Source organism: Tupaia chinensis, unplaced genomic scaffold (assembly GCF_000334495.1).
Source record: "Tupaia chinensis unplaced genomic scaffold, TupChi_1.0 Scaffold000078_1, whole genome shotgun sequence".
Classification (NCBI taxonomy): Eukaryota; Metazoa; Chordata; class Mammalia; order Scandentia; family Tupaiidae; genus Tupaia; species Tupaia belangeri.
The window spans coordinates 7,766,676-7,790,545 of record NW_006159539.1 but is presented as its reverse complement, the minus strand read 5'-3'; the positions used below and the strand labels follow the sequence as shown (position 1 = coordinate 7,790,545).

Below are 23,870 nucleotides of genomic sequence, written 5' to 3'. Positions count from 1 at the left end.
AAAAAAAAAAAGAAAAAAAAAAAGAAAGTAAAAAGAGAAGAGAAGAGAGAAGAAAAGGAAAAAAAGAAAAAGAAATCTCACACAGCTATCACCAAAGTTAAGGCCAGAACCTGACCACACTGAAACGACCACGAAATGGTGAGGCATCTAACACGTGGACACAGAAGGACAGAGTGCCAGGAATTCTAAATACACAGCTGAATATTCTTCAGGCTTCTTTTAGATTCTTTATCCTGCTGGTCTTTTTCTCTATGGTCCACAGTCGCTTTAAAAAAATTATTATTTTTAGAAAATCAACATGTTCCTGCCCTTCACCCCTTCGTAAGGCATAGAAAGACCTCACAAAGGAGGGAAAGGGAACAGTAATGTCGTAAAGGTTGTGTCCAAAATGTGGCAGAGGTGGCTCTCGTGTGGAGATTTGGAAGCAGGCTTCATGGTGTCACTGAGCTGAGGCGGGACACACACAACGGAGCCGGAGTTTCATAAATGACGTGTGTTTAGGTTTCAACACCTCGGATGGGAGAAGCTCCCAGAACCTTCCTTCCCCAGGCGGCCGCTGACCAACTGTCCGTGAGGTGCCAACATGCTGGGAAAACTGGTTTTACCTAAAAGAGGACGAACAAGAGTCAGCCTTCCAGCAGAGGCCCGCGCACACTCTCTCATCTGTTTTTCTTCATGGAAAGCACGATAGTGCATGCACGTGCACATGAGATGAAGAGACAGGCACCCTCCACGGGCTCGGGTCCCACAGGGGTCCTTTTCCTCTAGCCCAGCGGATCCTAGGCCCCCGCACACACGCACGGTATATTTCCCGAGCTGGGTCTCACACCCCGAGCTCCACGTGGGATTTGACTTCTCCTGAGCAGTGCATACCACCGTGACCCAGAGCCGGCCCTCCACACCCATGCCAACTCCTCCTTAACAGTCTCCATCCTTCCACCCACACTGTCCCTCTCTCCTCCCTCCAGCTCTGTCCTTGCGTACAAGCTGACTTCTCAGCCCCGGAAAATGCACATTCCCCAACCACAGGTCCTTGTAGCATGCTGTCTGGAAGACCAACTCCACGCTTCCAGACAACTCATTCTCCTTCCTTGGCTTCCAGCTCAGGACCCTTCCTAACGCCCCACACAGACCCCCTCATACACAGCCTCTTTTCTCCTTGAATCCTTCCTTCCTAGCCCTCAAACTGGGGAGAGTGGGGGGAAGGCAGTATGCCAGGGGTTGGCGAAACTTTTTCTGTAGAAAGTCCTGAGTCAATATTTTGGACTTTGTAGGCCCTGCCACCTCTGTGGCCACCCTGCTATGGGGGCAGAAAAGCAGCCACAGGGCTGGCTCAATGGTGTGGTAGTTAAGGCAGCTGGATGCCACATGGCCAACTGTGTGGTTCTCAAACTACAGGTCTGGGACTCAAACCAGTTAGGTGTATGTGTATGTGTGCCCCAAATCCCAAGGAGAGAATGGGGGAAAAGGCATTGTGGTGTGGCCATCTGCCCTGGGGGGATGATTTCTCACTCTCTTTCTCTCTGTCTCTCTGGCAAGCACACACTAGAGCAAAAACTCTAAAAAACATAAAATAAAAGAGAGAAGGATGATTTCCATCTACTCTTTTAAAATTTTTTGTTCTGTTTAATCTTTTTCCCCCCAAATAAAAGTTGTTTAAAGAAAGAAGCTTTAGGGCCAGCTCCAGGAACTGGTGGTTAAGACAGCTGGATCTGACAGAGCTGGTGGACCACACATCTTGAGTCCCAGACCTAGTGGCCTAACAAACATGCCAGACGCATGTGTACGCGTGCCCAAAGTCCTGCAAGGAGGGAGAAATAGAGGAGAAGGGATTGTAGGGTGGTCACTCCCATGGGTGGGGGGGGGCCGCAGTGCTCTTTCTTCTCTCTGAAGAGTATACCTGCCTCTAACGAAAACAAAAGAATCAAAGTTTGAGGGAGTAAAAATATCCCAGTAGAGTGACAGCCTCTGTTCCCCAAGCCCCTCCTCGGCAGGGACCTTCATGGCTTTAAGCCTAAAAATGGCCTCACTACTCACCCAGCCACTTCGTCTCGTCTAGAAAGAGCTTCTTGCACCCTCCTGGCTGCCCACAGCACCCTGATCACCCTGATCCTCCTGGAGGTCACCTTAGCAACATCAATGTCCCTAGCTTCCCCCCTTCTCAACAGCAGCTCCTGGAGGGTAGGCCCAGGCTCACCCTGCCAGCGCCGGAGGGAATTAGCAGGCTGGTGAGTGAGGTGCATGGGCCCTTCCTCCTCCACTAGAGCCACCACACCACTAATGGCAATCACGCTTCATCGCTAAGATGAACCAGCGTGAATGTCGATATTGAGCTCTCCTCCACCAAGGGGAAAAAAAAAAGTCAAAAGTGACAATGCAAAGAAAGAAAAGAGAAGTGACAGTGTGTCTAGCCACATGACTCAGGCTTACTCAGATTTCCAACAGTCCCATACAATGACAGTGGGTCAGATCCGTCCTAGAGGAGGGCGACACGTCCCAGCTTGTGTCTGTCCATGTTCTACAAGAAGCTCGAAATAGCCTTCAACACGGAGCACCTGTCTCAGGGCAGCTGGCAAAGACGTCTCAGGAACGAAGGGTGGAGAGGCCGGGCAGAGGGAGCCAGGCCCATCTGTGATGGCTGGTATCCCATGCCCAAGACGGACAGATGGACGGGCACGGGAATGACACCATCGCATTTCAGGAGAGCCCCCAGCAGTTCTGCTTACATCCCAAGACACAAAACACATCCCGAGGACAGCAACAACTGACAGATGGGGCTTCCTTTTGCAAAAACATGGTTCTTTGGGGTTATGGGTGCTGTTTTTCGTTTTCTTTCGCCTGATCCTTTGGCAGCACTATGAACAGCAGGCAGGAACCTGAGTCAGTTAGATCCATGTAGCAGTAAGTTTTCATTGCCACCAACTTCTGTTCACGTGGGCTCCCGCCCTGTAGACCTCCAGCCTAAAAAGTTCTGAGGCACCTTGGCTTAGAGCATGTCATCTCAACTGAAAACTGTGCCCGGAGTGCCAATAACTCTTTTCCAAAGAATCTAAATGCTCCCTGACATCGTTAAATGAAATAAACCAGGCACATGCCACATGTCCTACTCACATATAGAAGCTAAAAAACAAACCTCAGAGAAAAAGATTGTAGAACAGTAGTTACTAGAGGTCAGGAAGGCTTGCGGAGAGAGGGATTAGGGAGATGCTGATAATAGGTACTAAATTACAATGAGAAGAAGCCAACCAGGTGGTGTGAGGGTTAAGGTGGCTGGATCTCACAAGGCCAAGCGTGTGATTTGAGACCTGGACCTAGCGGCTTAGAAAATACGCGGGGTGTGTGTGCATGGGGGTTTATGTGCATATGCTTATGTGCCCAAAAATCCTACCAGAGAGACAGAAAGCAAGAAAATACCCTCCCAGGAGGGATGGCCATGTAGCAATCCCTTCTCCTTCATTCTCCTCTCGGGATCTTGGGCACGCATGCACACGTGCCTGGCTGAGTTTAAGCCACTGGGTCTAGGACTCAACTATGTGGGAGTCCAGCGACATAGCCATTATGCCAACTGCTGATCCCAATGTATTTATTTATCTTAATTTGCCAGAGGGCACATGTGCTCACAACAGAGAGACAGAGGTCTGGGGAGAGAGCTCTCCCTGTACAGCATGGTTACACAGCAATCCTCTCTCTCTGATTTCTGCACCCCATTGGGATTTGGGGTACATATGTATGTCTGGTGTGTTTCTCAAGCCACCACCAGGTCCAAGACTTGAGTCACACAGTCAGCCATGGGGGATCCAGGTCCCTAGTCACCAGATCACAATCAGCCTAATTTGTTGTATATTTCAAGATAACTAGAAGAGAGGATTTGCAATGCTCCTGACACAAAATAATGATAACATCTGAGGCAACAGTTATGCAAATAAGCCTCTTTTGATCACAATCCATAGCGTGCACGCACTGAAAAACCACACTGTATCTAACAAATATATACACTTATGTCAATTGAAAATAAAATGTTAAAAGTGCTCCATGAGGCTCCTATTTTTAACACACACATTCTGCGTTCTACATTCTGTATTCTGCAAGGAAGAGGGCTGGTATGAGGACAGCTGCTGCTGCTGCTTCTGGTCCAGGGAGGATGCTCCAGAACCCATGGGGCGTGCCAGTCACCAGCTCCTCTCTGGTTCCTTCTAGGCCTTGGACACACATGATGCCCAACATTTTCATTCTCACAGCTGTCTACTTGCTGATGTTCTTTTTTAAATTTTTAATTGCCAGAAGCTTCATGCACTCACCAGAGAGAGAGCTAAAGAGACAGAAGGGAAGACAGAGAAAGCATCCCCCGTGGGGCAGGATCACACCACAATCCATTCTCCATTTCCTCCATATTGTCAGGGTTAGGGGCACATATGCACACACGCCCCATGTGTTTTCCAAGCTGCTGGCACCAGGATTCGAACCACAGCTGGCATGTGTGATCTAGCCACCTTAACCACTAGGCTATGAGGCCAGCCCTGCCGGCTGACGCTCTTGAAAGTATAGTTCCTCTTCCTCAGGAGACCATGAAGACATGCCGGGTGAACAGGGGACTTTCCAAGCCCAACCTCTCAGGGGAGCTTAGTGTACGACGTAGCCGCAAGCAGGCAGCACCCTGAATGTGCTCAGGAGTGGCCATACGGCACTCCTGGGGGCCGGGGGGCCCTGAGCTCAGCCTAGGGTGAGCAGGTCAGCTATCTCCTCTTCCTGCAGCTTAACCTGCAGAGATGGGGCCTCCCTCTGCACACGGCCACAGAATGTTCTTTGTTCCCTGCACAAGATGTCAGGCATAGTCCCCAGGGCCGCAGCGGAATTCTCACCGGTTTCTAATTACATCCCCACAGGAAGTTCTATCCACAAGAGGGTGGGGAGCAGACATTTCTAAAATGCATGTCTGCACCCCCACACAATGGGATCTTTTCTACACAGAAGAAGCAGGGGGACACAGACCTCCCTATGGGCTGGGAGGCAGGGCTTGGCAGGAGCTGTCCCTTCTCCCAGCAGCGTAACCTTGGGCTGCGCTTGTCACAGCAGCCCGGCTGCCCACCACATGAGCAGGAGGAGCTGGCATCTGCTCGCCTTGGGGGATACCTAGAGGGGGTAACAAATGTCTCCTGTAATAAACTGGGAGTGCACAGAGGTCCTGAAGCATCCGCCACAAAGGCACGCTAGGCCGACCAAGCTCAAAACACACGCATAACTGAAAACCAAACGCCACTTGAAATACAGAACCCTTTCAAAACCCCAGGGTTCTCTGTATCCACTTAGCTATCATTTCTCCCTTCTAATTAGGCTTTTTAAGTAGGGTCGGAAACTCATTTCTACAGGCTTCTCTGCTTCCCTCCCCGTTGGGCCCTAAGCTCTGGAGGGCTTATCTCATGGACTGGAATATCCCAGTGGCTTGACACACAAAGAGAGGGCTGCCATGTTAGCCAGGTGGTGTGGTGCCTAAGGGCGGCTGGATCCCACTGGCCAAGTGTGGGGTTCAAGTCTTGGACCCGGCAAGCAGAAAAACATGGCAATGCAGCATGGCCATTCCCCTCGGGAGTGGTTTCTCACTTTCCCTGTCTTTCCTTCTCTTCCTCTCTGTCTCTTTTCAGTGAGAGCACACGCTCTATAGCAAAAGCTAAAATAAATAAATAAAGAGGCCCATCAACGGAAAGCTTTTCCCCCACCCTTTTCCTTCCTCTCTGTTTCCCACGTGGCTGCACACTGCATGCACACAGGCCCAGTGGACCCACAGAGGCCTGCTACCACAAAACGTGGGCAGAGAGTTACATGCGTCATGACAGGAGGCAGGTTCCTGCCTCCCTGCTCCGGTACCAAAAACACGACTTCCCTTGTTCCATTCAACCACAAATGAACCCAAAGTCATGATTCAACTACATCCAATTTTAACATAGTCTGTTTTTGCAGAACAATAAACTTTGGTTGAGCTGTGCCTCAACAGGAAAAACAAGTACCTGTGAGCCGACAATCAACGCGCAGAGTTCTCAAAAACACAAAACCCGACATAAAACTGGCCTTAAGACCTTTGTTTTTTCACACTTACCATCCTGAAAAGTCACTTGTGATACACCGTTTAGGTGAAAAACACTTCTAAATAGCACATGTCACATGGTCCTACAACTACAAAAAAGAAGGAAATTCTTGGGGCTGGCAGGTGACACAGTGGTTAAGGCACTGGACTCCCACATGGCTGACCACGGTTAGAGTCCCAGACCTGGAGGCTTGAAACATGCCAGGCACCACGTGTGTGTGTACCCAAAATCCTAGGAGGAGAACGGAGGACAAAGGACAGTGGCGTGGCTTCCCCCTGGGAGGTGATTTCTCACGTTCCCTCTTACTGTCTCTTTCTGGCAAGTTCACATGGCCTATGGCAAAAACTTTTTTAAAAAAGGAAATTCTATGGATATGTATTGATATATGCACCCATCCTCTAGTGGTTACAGTTAAGTAGTGAGAATATGGGTAATTTGGGACCAGCAGTTAGTGTAATGGCCATGTCGCTGGACTTCCATATAGTCAACAGTGGTTCGAGTCCTGGACCCGGTGGCTTAAACTCACGCCGGGTGCGTGTGCGTGCGTGCCCAAGATCCCGAGAGGAGAATGGAGGAGAAGGGATTGCGGTGTGGCCATCCCCCCTGGGGGGTGATTTCTTGCCTTCTGTCTCTCTCTGTCTTTCTGGTGAGCACACACGCCCTATAGCGAAAAACCTCTCCAAAAAGAAAAAGAAAAGAAAAGAAACAAAAGAATACGGGCAATTTTACTTTCCCTATTTTTATCTGCAGTTTCTATAACACATATTACATCTGCAATTTTTAAACACTACTACTGGGCTGGCAGGTAGTGGTGGTCAAGGGCAGTGAACTCCCACACGGCCAACTCCGGTTCAAGTCCTGGTCCTGATGGCTTGCTTTCTCTCTTCCTCTCTCTCTCTCTTTCTGTCCCTCTCTGTCAAATATTAATTAATTAATTAATTAAAATAATTCTAAGAAAAACAAGCTACTACTACTTGATCCTTCTAAATGGCCAGTTGACTCTGGGCCTGAGGACAGGAGAGGTCTTGTGTCTAGTGACTTACCTCCAAGGCCATTCACACCTTTGTTTTATTTCAGCTACAATGAGTACACGCTTCTAATGGAAACTACCCGAAGTTCTTCCAAATACATAAGGAGGCAGGGTAGTGCCTGACAATGATAATCAACGTCTATGTCCAGCAGCTAAGACAGATAGTTTCAGAATAAATGCTTACCACAGAGGTTAAACACAGGGTAAAGTGGCTGGATCCTATATGGCCAATCACTCAGGCCAAGTCCTAGACCCAGAGTCCTAAAAATCATACTAGGCACATGTGTGTGTGTGTATGCCCCAAATCCCCAGAGGAGAATGGAGAAGGGACTGCAATATGGCCATCCCCTTGAGGGTGCTTTCTCGCTGTAACCCCCACCCCCACCCCGTCTCTTTCTGGCGAGCACATGTAATCTATGGCAACAACTGAAAAAGAAAAAAGAGAAAAGAACAGAATATAACCAAAGAGACTTAAACATGGAATGCAGTAATCAGCTGAAAAGTATAATAGAAAGGATCAAAGAAGACAACAGTCAGCTCTTTTTTGGCAGACCAATAAACTTCCAGCACAACTGATCACGAAAAAGGACAAAAATAATATTAAGGCTGAAACTGGGGAGAAGCGCAGTGGCACAGTGGTTAAATACAATGCTCTACAAGACTGACCCACACAGGAAGGTTCTGGGCTCACATCTGGAGACCTCACTGAGCACACCGGGCACACACATGACCATGATCCAGATGCAGGCTGGCTGACGCTGGGAGTGGATCACAGCACTTGGATCCATCAGCGGTACCGTCTCTCCATCTTATAGAAGAAACAATTTCTTAAAAAAAGAAAACTTGAAAAAAAAAAATGAAAGGGAATCATCTTTAATCACAAAGATTAAAGATAACAAGAGAACGATGTGAAGAACTTTAGAACAACATACGTGAAAAACTAAGAGGAAATGGACAAGATCCCAGAAAAATGCAACCCATCGAAACTGACCCACAGAGGCCAGCAGGTGACATAGTATTCGGTTAAGGTGCGGGACTCACACATGGCCAACCATAGTTTGAGTCCCAGCCCCCACGGCTTGAAACTCATGCTGGGTGTGTTCGCATGTATACCCAAAATCCCAAGAGGAAAATGAAGGAGTAGCGACTGTAGTGCGGCCATCCACCCGAGAAATGATTTCTCGCTTTCTGTCTCTCTGTCTCTCCAGCTAGTGCATGCACTCCATAGGGGAAAAAAAAAAAAAAAAAAACCTCTTAAAAAAAAAAAAAAACTGACCCACAAAAATATAAAGACCAAATAATCTTAGAACTAAAAAACTAAACATCAATGGTTTAAAAAAATCTTCACACAAGAAAGCAAACATCAGGCTCAGCCAGATTTGCCATGCTCTACTAAACATTTAGGAAACAAATATTTCTAATCTGATCCAAGGTATTCCAGAGAAAAGAAAAATAAGGAACATATCCCAACTCGTGTTTTTTTGTTGTGTTTTGTTTCTTAGTTTTTGCTATAGGGCACATGCACTCAACAGAGGATAGAGAGAGAGAGAGAGAGAAAGCAAGAAATTACCCCTCGGGAGATGGCCACACCGCAATCCCTTCTCCTCCATTCTCCTCTAGAGATTTTCGGCATGCACCTAGTGCGATTTTGAAGCTACCAGATTTGGGACTCAAATCATGAAGTCAACCATGTGGGATCCAGCACCTTAACCTCCATGCCACCTGCTGGTCCCATCCCAACCCATTTTATGAGTCTAGTAAAGCTTTTACTAATGCCTAAGCAGGGTATTATAAAATAGGAAAACAACTTAGAGGATCTCACTCACTGAGAGAGACAAAGTTCTAAACAGAGTATTAGCAAATTGAATAAAGTGATGAGTCGAAAAAGGTAACATGACATGGCCAAACTCTTTTTTATCTCAGGAATGTTATGTTGATTTAATATTAGAAAGTTAACAAGAGGCTAGACGATGACACGGCAATAAAATGCAAAGCTCTGCAAGGTCGCCATACATGGAAGGTTCTAGGTTCTTATCCAGAGACCTCCCCAAGTACAGCAGGCATGTGTGTGCCCATGATTCTGGGCAGGCTGATGCTGGGGGTGGATTGTATAGTTGAGACCCTCTCTCTCTGTCTTTCTCTTCTCTGTCTCTTTCTCTTTGTCTTTCTCTGGCAAATGGAAAGAAGTTTTTTTTTTAAAGAAACTTAATAACTTGGGGCCAGCAGGTAGCATGGTGGTTAAGGGCGCTGGACTCCCACATGGCCAGCGACAGTTCAAGTCCCAAACCTAGCAGCTTGCTTTCTCACTTTCTCTCTCTCTCTCTCTCTCTCTCTCTCTCTCTCTCTCTCTTTCTCTCTCACTCTGTCCCTCTCTGGTCAAATAAATAAATAAAGTTTAAAATATTTTTTTCTTAAATTATAAAGAAAAGAAAGTTAATGACTTTATATTTACCTCCTTAACAGATTAAAGAAAAAAAGTGTGACCTTCTCAATAGAGCTAGAGAAAAGCATCAAATAGAATTCAGCACTAGCCAACTAGGAATAGAAGAAAAATTTCTGGGGGGGGGGGAATGCACAAAAAAATTTATAGCAAATAATACTCAGTGGTCAAATATTGAAAGCATATTCTATAAGATGAAGAATAAGACAGGATGGCTATTATCATCATTCTATTGTCTATGACATAGAAGTAAAAAAAAAAAAAAAAAAAAGGCTAAAAATAAAGAGATAAAATCTTTAAGAACTGGGCAAGACTTACTAGTCTCAGGTGACATACCAACATAGAAAACCCAAGAGAATGCATATTTATACTACTGGAATGAATGAACGTTAGCAAAGTAACTAGATATTTTTAAAAATTCAGTATCTTAAAAACACAACTGCCATGAACATCTGTCAGCCTATAAAATCTTTTTTTTTTTTTTTTTTAAGTTTGCTATAGGACATGTGCACTTGCTGGAGAGATACAAAGAGAGAGAGAAAGAGAAAGGGAGGGGAGTGAGAACTCACCCCTTGGAGGGATGACCACACTGCAATCCCTTTTCCTCACAGAATTTTGGGCATACACATATGCCCAGCATGTTTTCCAAGCTGCCAGGTCCAGGGACTTAAACCATGAAGTCAGCCATGTCAGATCTAGCCACCTTAACCACCACACCACCAGCTGGCCTAACATCAGTATTTTTAAAAAGCTATCAGAAATGAGATGGCAAATCATATGAATGCAGCTTACAGAAAAAAACTACTTTTGAAATTGTCCCCAAAGTGAGAGGAGAGAGAACCTGGCAGTCCTGGGAACAGAAACCCAGGCATGGATATCGATTCTGTGGGTTCAGTTAGCCCACGGTCTGAAGTGAGAGACTAATATAAATGGATTTGCTGGGCCCTGAGTTTCCACCCAGAATGGGGCCTGGGACAGACTTTAAATGCTTGCGGAAGCTAATGCAATTCCTGGATCAAAAATCACCCAGTGTCGCAGGGCCCCTTGATACTGCTGAGTCAGATCAAGTCGGAGTGCCGGTTATTAAACCAATGAAAATGCTTGAGAACTACTCGGAGAGCTAGTTTCTCACCTACTTTGGCCCTTGCAACAGCCCAGGGAGCAAACCTCAAACTTTCAGAGAGCAAAGGCATCAGCTGTCATATTCGCACCTACCAGGTGGCTCAATTTAATCATTTACCTGCAGAGGTGAGTTTCGCAGCCGGGAGCAGCGCCAAGAAAGAACTAATTGTCCACCTAAGAAAGGAATTTTCTCCATGTTTTGAAGAACTGAGACAAGTGGTGGAAGTGCCAGACACAACATCAATCCCGCACAATCTGTAAGCCACAATAATCCTTGGATCTAATGTGCTCACTTCATATTTAAGAGTCTAGAGAGAGAATTTCTGCACCGTTGTGTTGTCACATTTAGGGTCTCGTTTAGGGGCTTTCCTTTTTTAGAGAAATGTGTGGCTATCACAAAAAAAACAAAACCAAAAAAACCATGTTTCTATCAACGGTTCCCATGGAGTCAGTTCAGTTACCAAACAAGGATGAGACTGTTCAGTGGCTCCGAATCAAAGACTTGCATTGATCCACTCAAACAAGTAAATGCTTCTGTTGCACAAGCAGACCCTTTTCATTGTGACTAATAATGAGAACCTGGTTTCCTTCACATTATCTTGTATTTCTTTGTACTGAATGTGAGGTAAGACAGCTTACCGGTCAATCAGTGTAATCACTAACTTTCCTATGGATAGATTATATGGCATCATGCACAGATTTCAAGAAGTCCATAGAAAAATAGTATTAAGGGACCAGCAGATGGTGTAGCAAATGGTAGCATTGCTGGACTCCCACGTAGTCAACCACAGGTCAAGTCCTGAACCTGGTGGCTTAAAACTCACCCCAGGTGTGTGTGCGTGCATGCCCAAAAATTCTGAGAGGAGAATGGAGGAGAAGGGATTGCAGCATGGCCATCCCCACTGGGGAGCAGGGAGGTGATTTCTCACTTTCTGTCTCTCTGTCTTTCTCTGGAGAGTGTACACACCCTGTAACAAAAATCTCTCTCTAAAAAAATTTTTTTTTGGAAAAATGGAATATGTTTTTGGAGAGGTTTTTGCTACAGGGCGCATGCACTCATCAGAAAGACAGAGACAGACAGAGAGATAGAAAGCAAGAAATCAAATACCCCCCCCCCCCGAGGGGGATGGCCACATTGCAATCCCTTTTCCTCGATTCTCCTCTCAAGATCTTGGGCACGCATGCACACGTGCCTGGTGTGAGTTTAAGTCACCAGGTCCAGGACTCAAACTGTGGTCAACTACATGGGAATCCAGCAACTTAGCCATAAACTGCTGGTCCCTGAAAAATAGAAGTAAAGTATGAGTTTATTTGGTGAAAAAAAAAATTGTAATTCATGCACAAGTTTTATTTTTTCTTTTTAGAGATATTTTTGCTATAGTATGCGTGCACTCACCAGAAAGACAGACAGAAAGTGAGAGATCATCCCTCAGGGAGATGGTCACACTGCAATCCCTTTTCCTGCATTCTCCTCTTGGGATTTTGGGCAGGCACACACATGTGCCCAGTGTGGGTTTCAAGCCGCTGGGTCGAGAATTTGAGCCATGGTCAACTACATGGGAGTTCAGTGACGTAACCATTACATCATCTGCTGTTTCCCCGCCCTTTTTTCTTTTTAGAGAGATTTTTGTTATAGGGCAAGTCCACTCACCAGAGAAACAGAAAGCAAGAAATCATCCCCCAGGGGGGATGGCCATATTGCAATCCTTTCTCCTCCATTCTCTTCTCAGGATTTTGGGCATGCACACACAGGTGCCCAGCTTGAGTTTTAAGCCATCAGGTCCAGGACTCGAACTGCGGTCTACTATGTGGGAGTCCAGTAACGTAACCATTACACCATCAGCTGGTCCCAATGCACAGTTTTTCTTAATACACATATTTCATGAACTTTTTGAACCTCTTAAATAGACACATTATTATTTGATTCTTTTCAGAGGGTACTGCCCCTTATGTAAACACAAGTTAGCGAAAAGGGAGTCTACAGTCAGTAAGCTTGAATGTTTGTCTGCTCTCTATAAAATTTAGGTGTGATTCATTAGCAAACTCTGTCTCCAAAACCACTATGCATGTAAACATGAAAATACTACCATTTTGTCAGACCTGAGTATAAATGAAACAGTATTTTTTTTGAGAGAGAGATTTTCACTATAGGGCGCATGCACTCACTAGACAGACAGAGAGAGACAGAGAGACAGAAAGCGAAAAATCACCCCCCGGGGGGATGGTCACGCTGCAATCCCTTCTCCTCCATTCTCCTCTCGGGATCTTGGGCACGCACGCACATGTGCCCAGCGTGAGTTTTAAGCCACCGGGTCTGGGACATGAACCGCGGTCAACTACGTGGGAGTCCAGTGACATAGCCATTAATGTTAACTGCTGGTTCCCCAATGAAACAGTATTTTTAAAGTAAAATGTATATGTAAATATTCTAACTAAAATACCTATAAATATATCTAACAAGACTGTATGAAACATTTATAGATAAATTTTTGAAAGTACTAAAGGACACTTTTTAAAATACCTAAACGGGGGCTGGCAGGTGGCATGGTGGTTAAGGTGCTGGACTCCCACATGGCAGACCATGATTCAAGTCTTTGACCTAGCAGCTGACTCCCCCACTTTCTCTCTCTCTCCCTGTCTCTCATTAAACAAAATACCTAAACGAACAGAAAGGCATTCCATGTTCATGGATTGGAAGAGGAAACGTACAGGTGCTAATATTCCCTAAATTCATCTACAGAGTCAATGCCATTCCCATCAAAATCCCAAAAGTCGTTTTGTGGAATCTGACAACTGATTTATATGGAAGGACTCAGGTTCAGGAAAGACCACCCTGCACTGTGAAGAGCAGGGCCCAGCAGGCGTAGAAGGGTTACTTTCCCAGGTATGAGAAGTCATGAAATGGGGGAAACTCAAACTGGCACCTGGCCTGAAGGACCTAGCCTGGATTCTTGCTCCACTTTTACTATTAACTGGGTTCTTGGACAAGCAATTTCCCCCTCTGGTTCTTCAAGCACTCATCTCTAAGCTCCACCCGCCCAGAGCTTCCATTGAGAATCAAAAAGATTCAAAGTCCATCCCAGATGTCTCTGAACCCCCGCACCACAATCCTAAGTCACAAAGTCATCCTGACTTTCCAACAAACCACCTTTAGGAAACACCTGGTTTGAGAGCCCATCGGTAAATTCTATCCAAACTGGAACCACACCCAACCACTTAGCCAAATCCTTGGCCACTGACAACAGTGAAGCTGAAAAAGAAGTTTCTGTCTGCTAGTGCAGTGTGTGGCATGCAAGGCTGCTCAACCTGGATCCCTAGTCCCCACCCATCCAGCATGATCAGCTCATTATCTGTAACTCAACCTCCCCTCTCCCCCTTACGGCTGACTTAGCTTTCTCACTTGGGTAAAGCAGGGAACTAGCTCTTCTCAGCCAGGTTTCTGGGTTCTGTGTGTTCCGGGAAGGGATCAGAGCAGGCACCCCCATAAGGAGATAGCCAAGAACCAACACTCAACCAAAAACAACACATGGATGCCAAGCCTGGCCTTGTAGTCCTTTCAGAGGTGACCCATCCCACCAGCCCAGAAGGAAGCCCCCGTCCCACCCAGTACCTGTATTTGATGTCAAACACTGTGGAGTCCTCGTCCTCATCATCCTCTTCATTCAGTGGGGCCATTTCTACTCGCTCGGCCGGCGTGGTGATGATGTCATACTTACGGGTTTTCTTTAATCTCTTTCCAGACCTGGAAGGGGAAAAGTACATTCGTGAAGACACACCTTGGAGGGAAGGGGCCGGAGGCTGCTCCTGGAGACTTGGTTAACGCACCACTGCCCCGTGAGAGCAGTTACTAGCCACGCTAACCCTAACCCCTTTTGGCCTTCACCCATATATCAGAGGCACCTGCCCTGAGCACCAAAAACTCACCTCTCATAAGGTAAATAAAAACCGAATGAAATATTAGATCATCGGAAAAGTCATGAATGCATTTTTACATAGAAAAACAGGAAAATATGTCATGACTTTTCCGATGACCCAGTATTTTAGAAAGGCCAAATTCATGAGGAAAAAAATCATTATGAACAAAGAATCCCAGTGTTCAATGGGGGCAGGATCCAGCTGAGAGTGGGACTCTATGGCCTAACCGAGGGGAACCCGGGTTAGAGTACGGTTCCTCCTAAGTACAATGGAATAAGAATAGTCTTCTTCACAGGTGAGGGATAATTACTTAAGAGGATGCACTTAATGAACCTGTATACGGAAGGCCCTTAGCAGAAGTTGCTGTTAGTTCTGATAACAAATGGGGAAAAGTTAAACATGTTCTATGTTGTCCCACATGACAAGGACCTGTAAAAACAAGTCAATATGTTTTCCATCGTGAAGATTGATGGGGAGAATTGTTATCGTGGGCCTCAGGGAAAGCCTTGATACAAGCCACTTCCTTCTCTAGCATGAGTCTCACCGTGAAGAGTGTGAAATCTGGGACCAGCAGGTGGCGTGGTGGTCGGGGTGCTGGACTCCTACATGGTCAGTCATGGTTCAATTAGTACGATTCACCAAAAATATGATTTATTAGGTTGTCGGGAAAGTTATGACATATTTTCCAATGTTTTTCCGTGTAAAAGTGCATTGTGATTTTCTCCTGAATCTCCACCTTGTAGAGGGCAGATCTTGGGACTCAGTGGCCTCCATCATTCCATGAACCGATTATTATACACACACACAGAGTCATGCATGACGTAACAACGCTTCAGCCAATGACAGAACACATACACCACGGTGTAGCAATAGGCTCTATACCACACGGCCTAGGTATGTGGTAGGCTATACCATCTAGGTTTGTGTAAGTGCACTCGGGAGGTTCACATGACAAAACCAACTAATGGAGCATTGCTCAGAACATATCTCCATCGTTAACTGATGTATGATTATATACACACACCTGCACATAACATATATACAGAATAATATACATGATATAATGTATAATCATAACTTATAATATTTATATTACATAAGCAGGCACCCCCATAAGGAGATAGCCAAGAACCACCACTCAACCAAAAACAACACATGGATGCCAAGCCTGGCCTTGTAGTCCTTTCAGAGGTGACCCATCCCACCAGCCCAGAAGGCAGCCCCCGTCCCACCCAGTACCTGTATTTGATGTCAAACACTGTGGAGTCCTCGTCCTCATCATCCTCTTCATTCAGTGGGGCCATTTCTACTCGCTCGGCCGGCGTGGTGATGATGTCATACTTACGGGTTTTCTTTAATCTCTTTCCAGACCTGGAAGGGGAAAAGTACATTCGTGAAGACACACCTTGGAGGGAAAGCGAACCTCGGAGGACCAGACATGGACTGAGCGGCCAAGGCTAAGGTGAGCGCACCTGGCACTGCCACAAGTCGACCATCCCACTGCCACCACCGCCACCACCTCCAGCCCAGCTGTGGAGGCTGCTCCTGGAGACTTGGTTAACGCACCACTGCCCCGTGAGAGCAGTTACTAGCCACGCTAACCCTAACCCCTTTTGGCCTTCACCCATATATCAGAGGCACCTGCCCTGAGCACCAAAAACTCACCTCTCATAAGGTAAATAAAAACCGAATGAAATATTAGATCATCGGAAAAGTCATGAATGCATTTTTACATAGAAAAACAGGAAAATATGTCATGACTTTTCCGATGACCCAGTATTTTAGAAAGGCCAAATTCATGAGGAAAAAAATCATTATGAACAAAGAATCCCAGTGTTCAATGGGGGCAGGATCCAGCTGAGAGTGGGACTCTATGGCCTAACCGAGGGGAACCCGGGTTAGAGTACGGTTCCTCCTAAGTACAATGGAATAAGAATAGTCTTCTTCACAGGTGAGGGATAATTACTTAAGAGGATGCACTTAATGAACCTGTATACGGAAGGCCCTTAGCAGAAGTTGCTGTTAGTTCTGATAACAAATGGGGAAAAGTTAAACATGTTCTATGTTGTCCCACATGACAAGGACCTGTAAAAACAAGTCAATATGTTTTCCATCGTGAAGATTGATGGGGAGAATTGTTATCGTGGGCCTCAGGGAAAGCCTTGATACAAGCCACTTCCTTCTCTAGCATGAGTCTCACCGTGAAGAGTGTGAAATCTGGGACCAGCAGGTGGCGTGGTGGTCGGGGTGCTGGACTCCTACATGGTCAGTCATGGTTCAATTAGTACGATTCACCAAAAATATGATTTATTAGGTTGTCGGGAAAGTTATGACATATTTTCCAATGTTTTTCCGTGTAAAAGTGCATTGTGATTTTCTCCTGAATCTCCAGCTTGTAGAGGGCAGATCTTGGGACTCAGTGGCCTCCATCATTCCATAAACCGATTATTATACACACACATACACGCACACACACACACACACACACACACAGAGTCATGCATGTCATAACAACGCTTCAGCCAATGACAGAACACATACACCACGGTGTAGCAATAGGCTCTATACCACACGGCCTAGGTGTGTGGTAGGCTATACCATCTAGGTTTGTGTAAGTGCACTCGGGAGGTTCACATGACAAAACCAACTAATGGAGCATTGCTCAGAACATATCTCCATCGTTAACTGATGTATGATTATATACACACACCTGCACATAACATATATACAGAATAATATACATGATATAATGTATAATTATATAACTTATAATATTTATATTACATATGTATATTATAATAGTATATTAACATAATAAGCATTATATAGTAGGATATTTTTCTAATTATATATTATTATATAACTTATATTGTTGTGTTTATATTATATAAATAGAACATAATGTAAATGTTATATTATGATATTATTTACATTATTGTATACGGTATATGTTATGTGTGTGTGTCTGTGTATATACATATCTCCATCCCACTGGCTCTGTTACTCTGGAGAATCCTAACACAAAGGCCATTAGCGAGAGCCCTTGTGCATGCTTCAAACTCCATAATGAGTTGGAGAAGGTCTGTTTGAAACTCTCAGCTCTCTGAGATATAACACCCTTCACGAAAGAAGAGCAATTTCTGTGTTTCACTGCTGGGAGTGTTAATAAGGGAAAACCGGGACGCACGGAAAGCCTAAAGACACTTAAACACATTCTGAGCAGAGGCTTCTGGCTGTGTTGACAAGGACCCTGCTGATGTGTGGGTGGGAAACCACACAGGTGTGGGTGGGGGTGAAGGAAAGGGGTGGGAGGAATCTGCAAACATTGCTCAAAGTAAAAAGTAAACTCTTCCACAGGCAGCCAGTGGCATGGTGGCGTCTGGATCCCACAGGGCATGGTTTGAGTCCAGCCTTTGCAGCTTGAAAAATGCACCAGGGAGGAAAGGAGGAGCAGGAGGAACTGCCGCGTGACCATCCCCCATGGGGAGTGCTTTCTCATTGGCCATCTGTCTGTCTGTCTCTCTCTCTCTCCAGCAAGCACACACACTCTCTAGCAAATTTTAAAAAGAGAAAAAAAGGGAAGGGTCTCCTCCTTCACTCACTCACTTTGTGCCAATCAGAGCAGGGAAAGGTATGAACTGAGCCCACCGGCATTTCCTGCAGATGGACAGATCCCCAGACCTAACTATCTTGGGACCACAGAACTCGAGAGAACTAAGCCTTCCTGCTTCAGAGACAGAAAATGAAGAAATGGGAAAACAGAGCACACCTGAAGCCCCAATAACCTTGCTTTCTCGTCTGAATGTGGATGCTACCGGGGGGGGGGGTGTGTGTGTCTTTTTTTAAAAATTTTTCTTTCAGTGTGCACTCGCAGAGAGAGGGCAAGTGAGAAAGCAGCCCTAGGAGGATGGTTTCATTGCAATCCCTTCTCCTTCGTTCTCCTCTTGAGATTTTGGGCACACATTCATACATGCCTGGTGAGGTTTTCAAGCCACCAGGTCCGGGGCTGGAACCACACAGTCGTCCATGTGGGGCCCGGCAGCCTTAACCACCACACCACATGGCCGGCCCTACAGAGAGACTTCTTAAATTGACATTAACAGCTCTGTTAGAGGAGAGCCCTTTCTGGGTGGTGGCTGAGCAGCTGGCACGTGTGATCACAGCCACACGTCTCATCACCCTCCCAGGCTCACGTTGCTATTTTTGCTGTCGTAGAGCGGAGGAAGGTGAGGCTCAGAGAGGGTGACCTGCCCATGGCCACACAGCTAACCACTGGCAGAGCTGGGTTTGAAGGCAGGTAGTCCAGCGTCCAGGAGGCTCCGGTGCACGGCCCAGCTCCCTCCCACGTGTTTACGGGGAAGTGCAACCTAAGGATTCACAGCCTACACAGTGCCCTGAAGGAGGAGTGCCCCGACTTTGGAGTCAACTCCGGAGAATCACAGGATACAGTTGGCACATATCCCTGAGAGGGCGAGGGCTGCACATCACCCTGGACCACCCCACGCTTGCCCAACCACAGGGTACCAGGCCTCGCTTACTACTTCCACTCAGCGCAACCCGCCACTCCATCCAGGCCCACTAGACGCCACCACCGCTTAACACCGAAAAACTGCTCATGCTTTTTATACTTTCTGGAACATGTCACTTAACAGAGCCCACACACTCCTACTTCACACTGATCTGGGCGTACTGCCAGCAAACGCTGAACTGGGACTTCCCTAGGATGTGCACTGGTTTGGAGCCGGCCAGCATGCCTTTCCTCCCTTCCTTTGGCATCTGTGTCCTCCGCACCCTCTGGTGAATTCCTGTCCCTCATGTCCCTGTGGGTAAGAAGGCCAAGCTCACCGCCAGCTTCAAGAATGGACATAAGCTTAAGCCTGTGGTCATAGCCCCAGGCACAGCAAGGCAGGGAAGAGGGCAGGAAGAAGTGACCAATCAGATGACCTTCTGGCATGGCCGGCATGGGGTAGGTGTCCTGCACACAGGCCCTGAGGAGCGGATGATGTCATCCACCTTAATGCCTTCTACAAACAGGAAATAAAGCCGACAGAGAAGAGGGCAGATTAGAGACCAAGCCCTTAATATTTAATCTACTATGAAGCCAGCCCTCCTTGAAACTACAAAGCCAGGCCAGTTGGTGGTGTGGTGAAGGTGGCTAGATTCCGCATGGCCGACTATGATTCAAGTCCCAGACCCAGTGGCTTGAAAAACAAAAAAAAACAAAAAAAAAACCAGGTGCACGTGCAAGCTTGCCTAAAATCCCAAGAGAAGAAGGGAGTATGGTGTGATCATTGCCCACAGGGGGTGCTTTCTCACTTTCCCTCTCTGTCTCTCCAGCAAGTACACATGCCCCCCAGCAATTTTTGGGAAATGATGTTTAGAAAAGTACAAAGTCACCTCTTTTTCAACCAGCCAGTCCAGTTCAGGTTTTCTTATATGCCATGGAAATGATCTTTAGAAAAGTACAAAGTCACCTCTTTCTCAACAAGCCAGTCCAGTTCAGGTTTTCTTATATGCCACACAAAAAATGCTAACTGCCATGGGGTCTGGCAAGGACCCCCGTAAAAATGAACACCACCTTGGGATTTTTTTTTTTTTTTTTGCATATTAACAGTAAGCCTTCCACAAATAGGGATCATTTCCCATTTCCTCAAACCCTCTTAAGCCCTAGGACCTTTCCCCTTATAGGAAAAAACGAACCACACACGTGGAGTGTCTCAGTGACAAGGGCATGCAAGGTCTTGCTTAGGGCTCCCCGTGAACAGGAGTTTCTGGAAGACAAACACCCCTCGCAGGCCTGCTTAGAGCACAGCAGGCTAAGAAAAGGGCGAAGGCTCTACCGCCATGATGACACACGCGGGGAGCCCCGCAGTGTGGACAGAGTCCCCAGCTCTGGGCACACGAGTACCTGCAGTACTCAGGATGGTCTCTGTGTGCGAACATGGAACCTTCGCATGTGGACGAGTCTCATAGGGCACGCCATTGTGCCACTGGCTGGCCTCCTATGACCTCTCATGGAAACAAGTAAATAAATAAAAGTAAGTAACAAAAATAAACTTTGAATGGGACTGTGTTTGTGTCAGGCTGTCTCTCTGGCAGGAGATCCTTCTCTGGGACCCTACCAGAGACATTGCTGCCTCTATGTGGCTGGGTCCTGCTCACCTGGTGACAGTGAACCCAAACCCAGTATTCCACTTGAGGGATTTTTAAAAAAAATATTAATGGTAAACTTTCTACACATATGTATAATTTTTTCCATTTCCTCAAACCCTTTTAAACTTGTTTTAAAACATATTTTTTTCAGGCTCAGCAGGTGGCGTCGTGGTTAAAGGTGCTAGATTCCATATGGCCAACGATGGTTTGAATCCCAGATCTGGTTAATTGTTTTCTCTCTCTCCCCTTCTCTCTCTGGTCAAACTTTTTTTTTTTAAAAAAAAAAAGAATAATAAAAGCAGATGGAATTAAATAAAATCATTTTTTTAAAAATCAGATTTTTTTGAATTTGTTAGAGGGCATGTGCACTCAGAGAGAGAGAGACATAAAGAGAGAAAGAAAAAGTGAGAAAGCACCCTCTGGGGGGATGGCCACACCACAATCTCTTCCACATGTCCCCTCTCAGGATTGTGGGCACGCATGCACATGTGCCAGGTGTGTTTCTCAAGCTTCTGGGCTCAGGACTTGAACCATACTGAGTCAGCCATGTGGGACCCAGCTGCCTTAAGCCACCACACCACCGAGTGGCCCCAGCTGTTCCATTTTTAAGCCCACTAAAGTGGTTCTGTAACTCAAAGTCCGGTGTTCCTCTGAAACCACCCTGCTTGTCACGGACAGCGCACATTACTACTGAGATTTAGAAAAATTAATAAAGAAAATGGAAATGGACCATGTAGGAAGGGGTGAAGCAAGGAGCGCCTGTGTCAGCTAGGAGCACCATGCAGGTGGGCCTTGGGACCAGGAGGCCTTCCCACAGGCCAAGGATGTAGGTCGGTCTCCTTTAAGTCTCTGCGCTTCACCCTGCACCTCCTCCTCAGCAGAAGGAAGAACTGAGCCTTCTCTGAAAAACCAATTAAACTTGGAAAAAGGAAAAACAAACAAACAAACAAACAAACAAAAAACAAAAAAAAACCTTCCCATTCCTGGCAGCCTCCCCATCCTAGGAGGAAGCAGGTGCTCGAGTCCCCCCAGAATCAATGCATAGGTGCCAGGTTTCGATGGCAAAACCATCATGGCTGACCACCAAAGCACCATCCCCATCTGCCTGCCTTCCTCTCCTTTTACCCCCATAGGCCTCCCCACACCCAAAGCTCCCCCTGACACCTTCCTTTCAAAGCAGTTTCAATGAGCTGCTGAGAGAGGCCACCCCCCAGGGCAATCCGAACTGCCTCTTGCTCCACTACTTTGGGACAAACTAGATCCTGTGAGATAAGAGCATTTCCTCAGGGCAGGAACGCATCCTGGTCTCCAGCAGCCCAGTTCCACCCTGGGCTGTATACTACCCTCCTGGTCACAGGCGGTGGAGAGCCTCCCAGATAGACCACCCCTTGCCCTGGCTGCCCTGTCCCCACCACTCTACAGCCCTCTGTCCCAGCTCCCAGGCCAGTGCAATGACTCCCAGCAGTGGGGCAACCACTCAAATGCCCCAGGGCCCTGTCAATGCAGAAAACTGGTGAAGCGGCATTGCGGTGACAAACATAGGGACAAACATAGTGGCTTTTTAGCTCATAAACGATCAGTTTTCAACCTCTGACTTAGTTTCCTGGCCATGGTTTATTTGGTCATAAGTGTTAACTATGAATGAAATGGCATAATTCAGCTAAAAATCATGACCCAGAGAGAGATAATGGTATGTGCATTCCACCTGGATCTCTCTCATCTCTGCTCACCAGCAGGTTCACTGTGATCAAAGGGGACTGCCACAAGGGATCTTGAAAAGTGTGTGGAAAATGCACATAGCAAGAACAACTATGCATAGATTTCAAAAATGTATTGCACTGGGCCAGCCAGTGGCATGGTGGTTAAAGCAGCCTGACCCCACATGGCTGAATGCGCAGTTTGAATACCAGACCCAGCAGCCTAAAAAACATGTCCAGGGCATGTGTGTGCATGACCAAAATCCTAAGAGGAGAATGGAGACGAGACTGCAGTGTGGCCATCCCCCCAGGAGATGCTTTCTCGCTTTCCCTCTCTCCCTCTGGCAATTTCACATACTGTGTTTTAAAAAAAAAAGGGGGGGGGGCAACAAAATAAACTCATACTTTAATTTTTTCTTAAATTTTTTTTAAAGAGAGACTTTTACTATAGGATGTGTGCACTCACCAAAGAGAAAGAGAGACAGAAAACAAGAAATCACTCGCCCGGGGGGATGGCCATGCCTCAATCCCTTCTCCTCGGTTCTCTTCTTGGGATTTTGGTCTTGCATGCATACACACCTGGTGTGAGTTTTAAGCCACCGGGTCCGGGACTTGAACCATGGTTGACTACATGGGAGTCCAGTGATGTAACCATCATGCCCCCTGCTGGTCCCTTCACATGTAAACCAGCTGTTTCCCCACCCTTGCAGACACTATTCCCTTGGGATTAACAAAGTGGTCCCGCTGTAGATTTTCCCTAACACAGGCACCCAGCACAAAACACACTTCACAGACATGATAGAGCATGAGCCAGATAACCCCAAAGAGCTCAGCCACTGTCTCCAGGGTTTTCTTCATAAGGCTGTAGTATCTCACCTCCGTCTGCTTCCCACCCAGTTCCTCTTCCCCTCAATCTCTAGGGGAAGGTCCGGCACTCATTTTCCAAGACGAAATCAGCAAAGCCCCTGTTTAACTTGTTGGAGGTGTCCCATGAAATATGCAATAGCAAATGCCCAAGTCCTGTTCCTCCAGCTTTGGTGAGTGTTTGCAAAGGGTTGGGTCTACTTTGTTTTCACAGGAGGTACCGGGGAGGGACACAAGGCATAAAGCAAAGAAGGCAGCCTCCGGAGACATTGTACTGGTTCAAGGGTAATGACAGGATGGCCAAGAGGGACTCTTTGGTAGACCCAAGGGACATGACCACAGTCTGGAAATTACGAGGTCACCCAAACACACATCTTAACACACGTCATAAGTGGCCCTTTCAGTGTCCACATGTCCCTGCCATGTGGCAGGGGAGGCGTGAGAACTTCAGTCCTCACCACCCACCTACCTCAGGGACTGTCACTTGTCAGCAGATGCTCCCAGTAAATTCTGAGCTGATGTCCAGCTGTGTGGTTGGCATTCATGTGAGCAGACTGGGCTTGGGCTTC

At 46.6% G+C, this 23,870-nt stretch overlaps 1 protein-coding gene and 1 long non-coding RNA gene across 2 annotated transcripts in view; both read right to left on the bottom strand.

Moving 5' to 3' along the window:
- Positions 1-194: 194 nt before the first annotated feature.
- On the bottom strand, positions 195-14,415 carry LOC114006519 (uncharacterized). The gene is made up of 2 exons (XR_003548219.1): positions 14,283-14,415; positions 195-605 (listed from the first exon to the last, which is right to left on the bottom strand). It is a non-coding gene; the product is annotated as an uncharacterized LOC114006519 (long non-coding RNA).
- Positions 14,416-14,937: 522 nt separating this feature from the next.
- Positions 14,938-23,870, bottom strand: part of FAM174B (family with sequence similarity 174 member B) — a gene marked incomplete at its 5' end in the record, with an annotated part of 16,544 nt that continues 7,611 nt past the window's right edge. Inside the window, 2 exons of the mRNA XM_006142700.1 lie at positions 14,938-14,959; positions 15,827-15,958. Coding sequence (XP_006142762.1) covers positions 14,938-14,959; positions 15,827-15,958 — 154 coding nt within the window. The remainder of the gene's footprint in view (positions 14,960-15,826; positions 15,959-23,870) is intronic.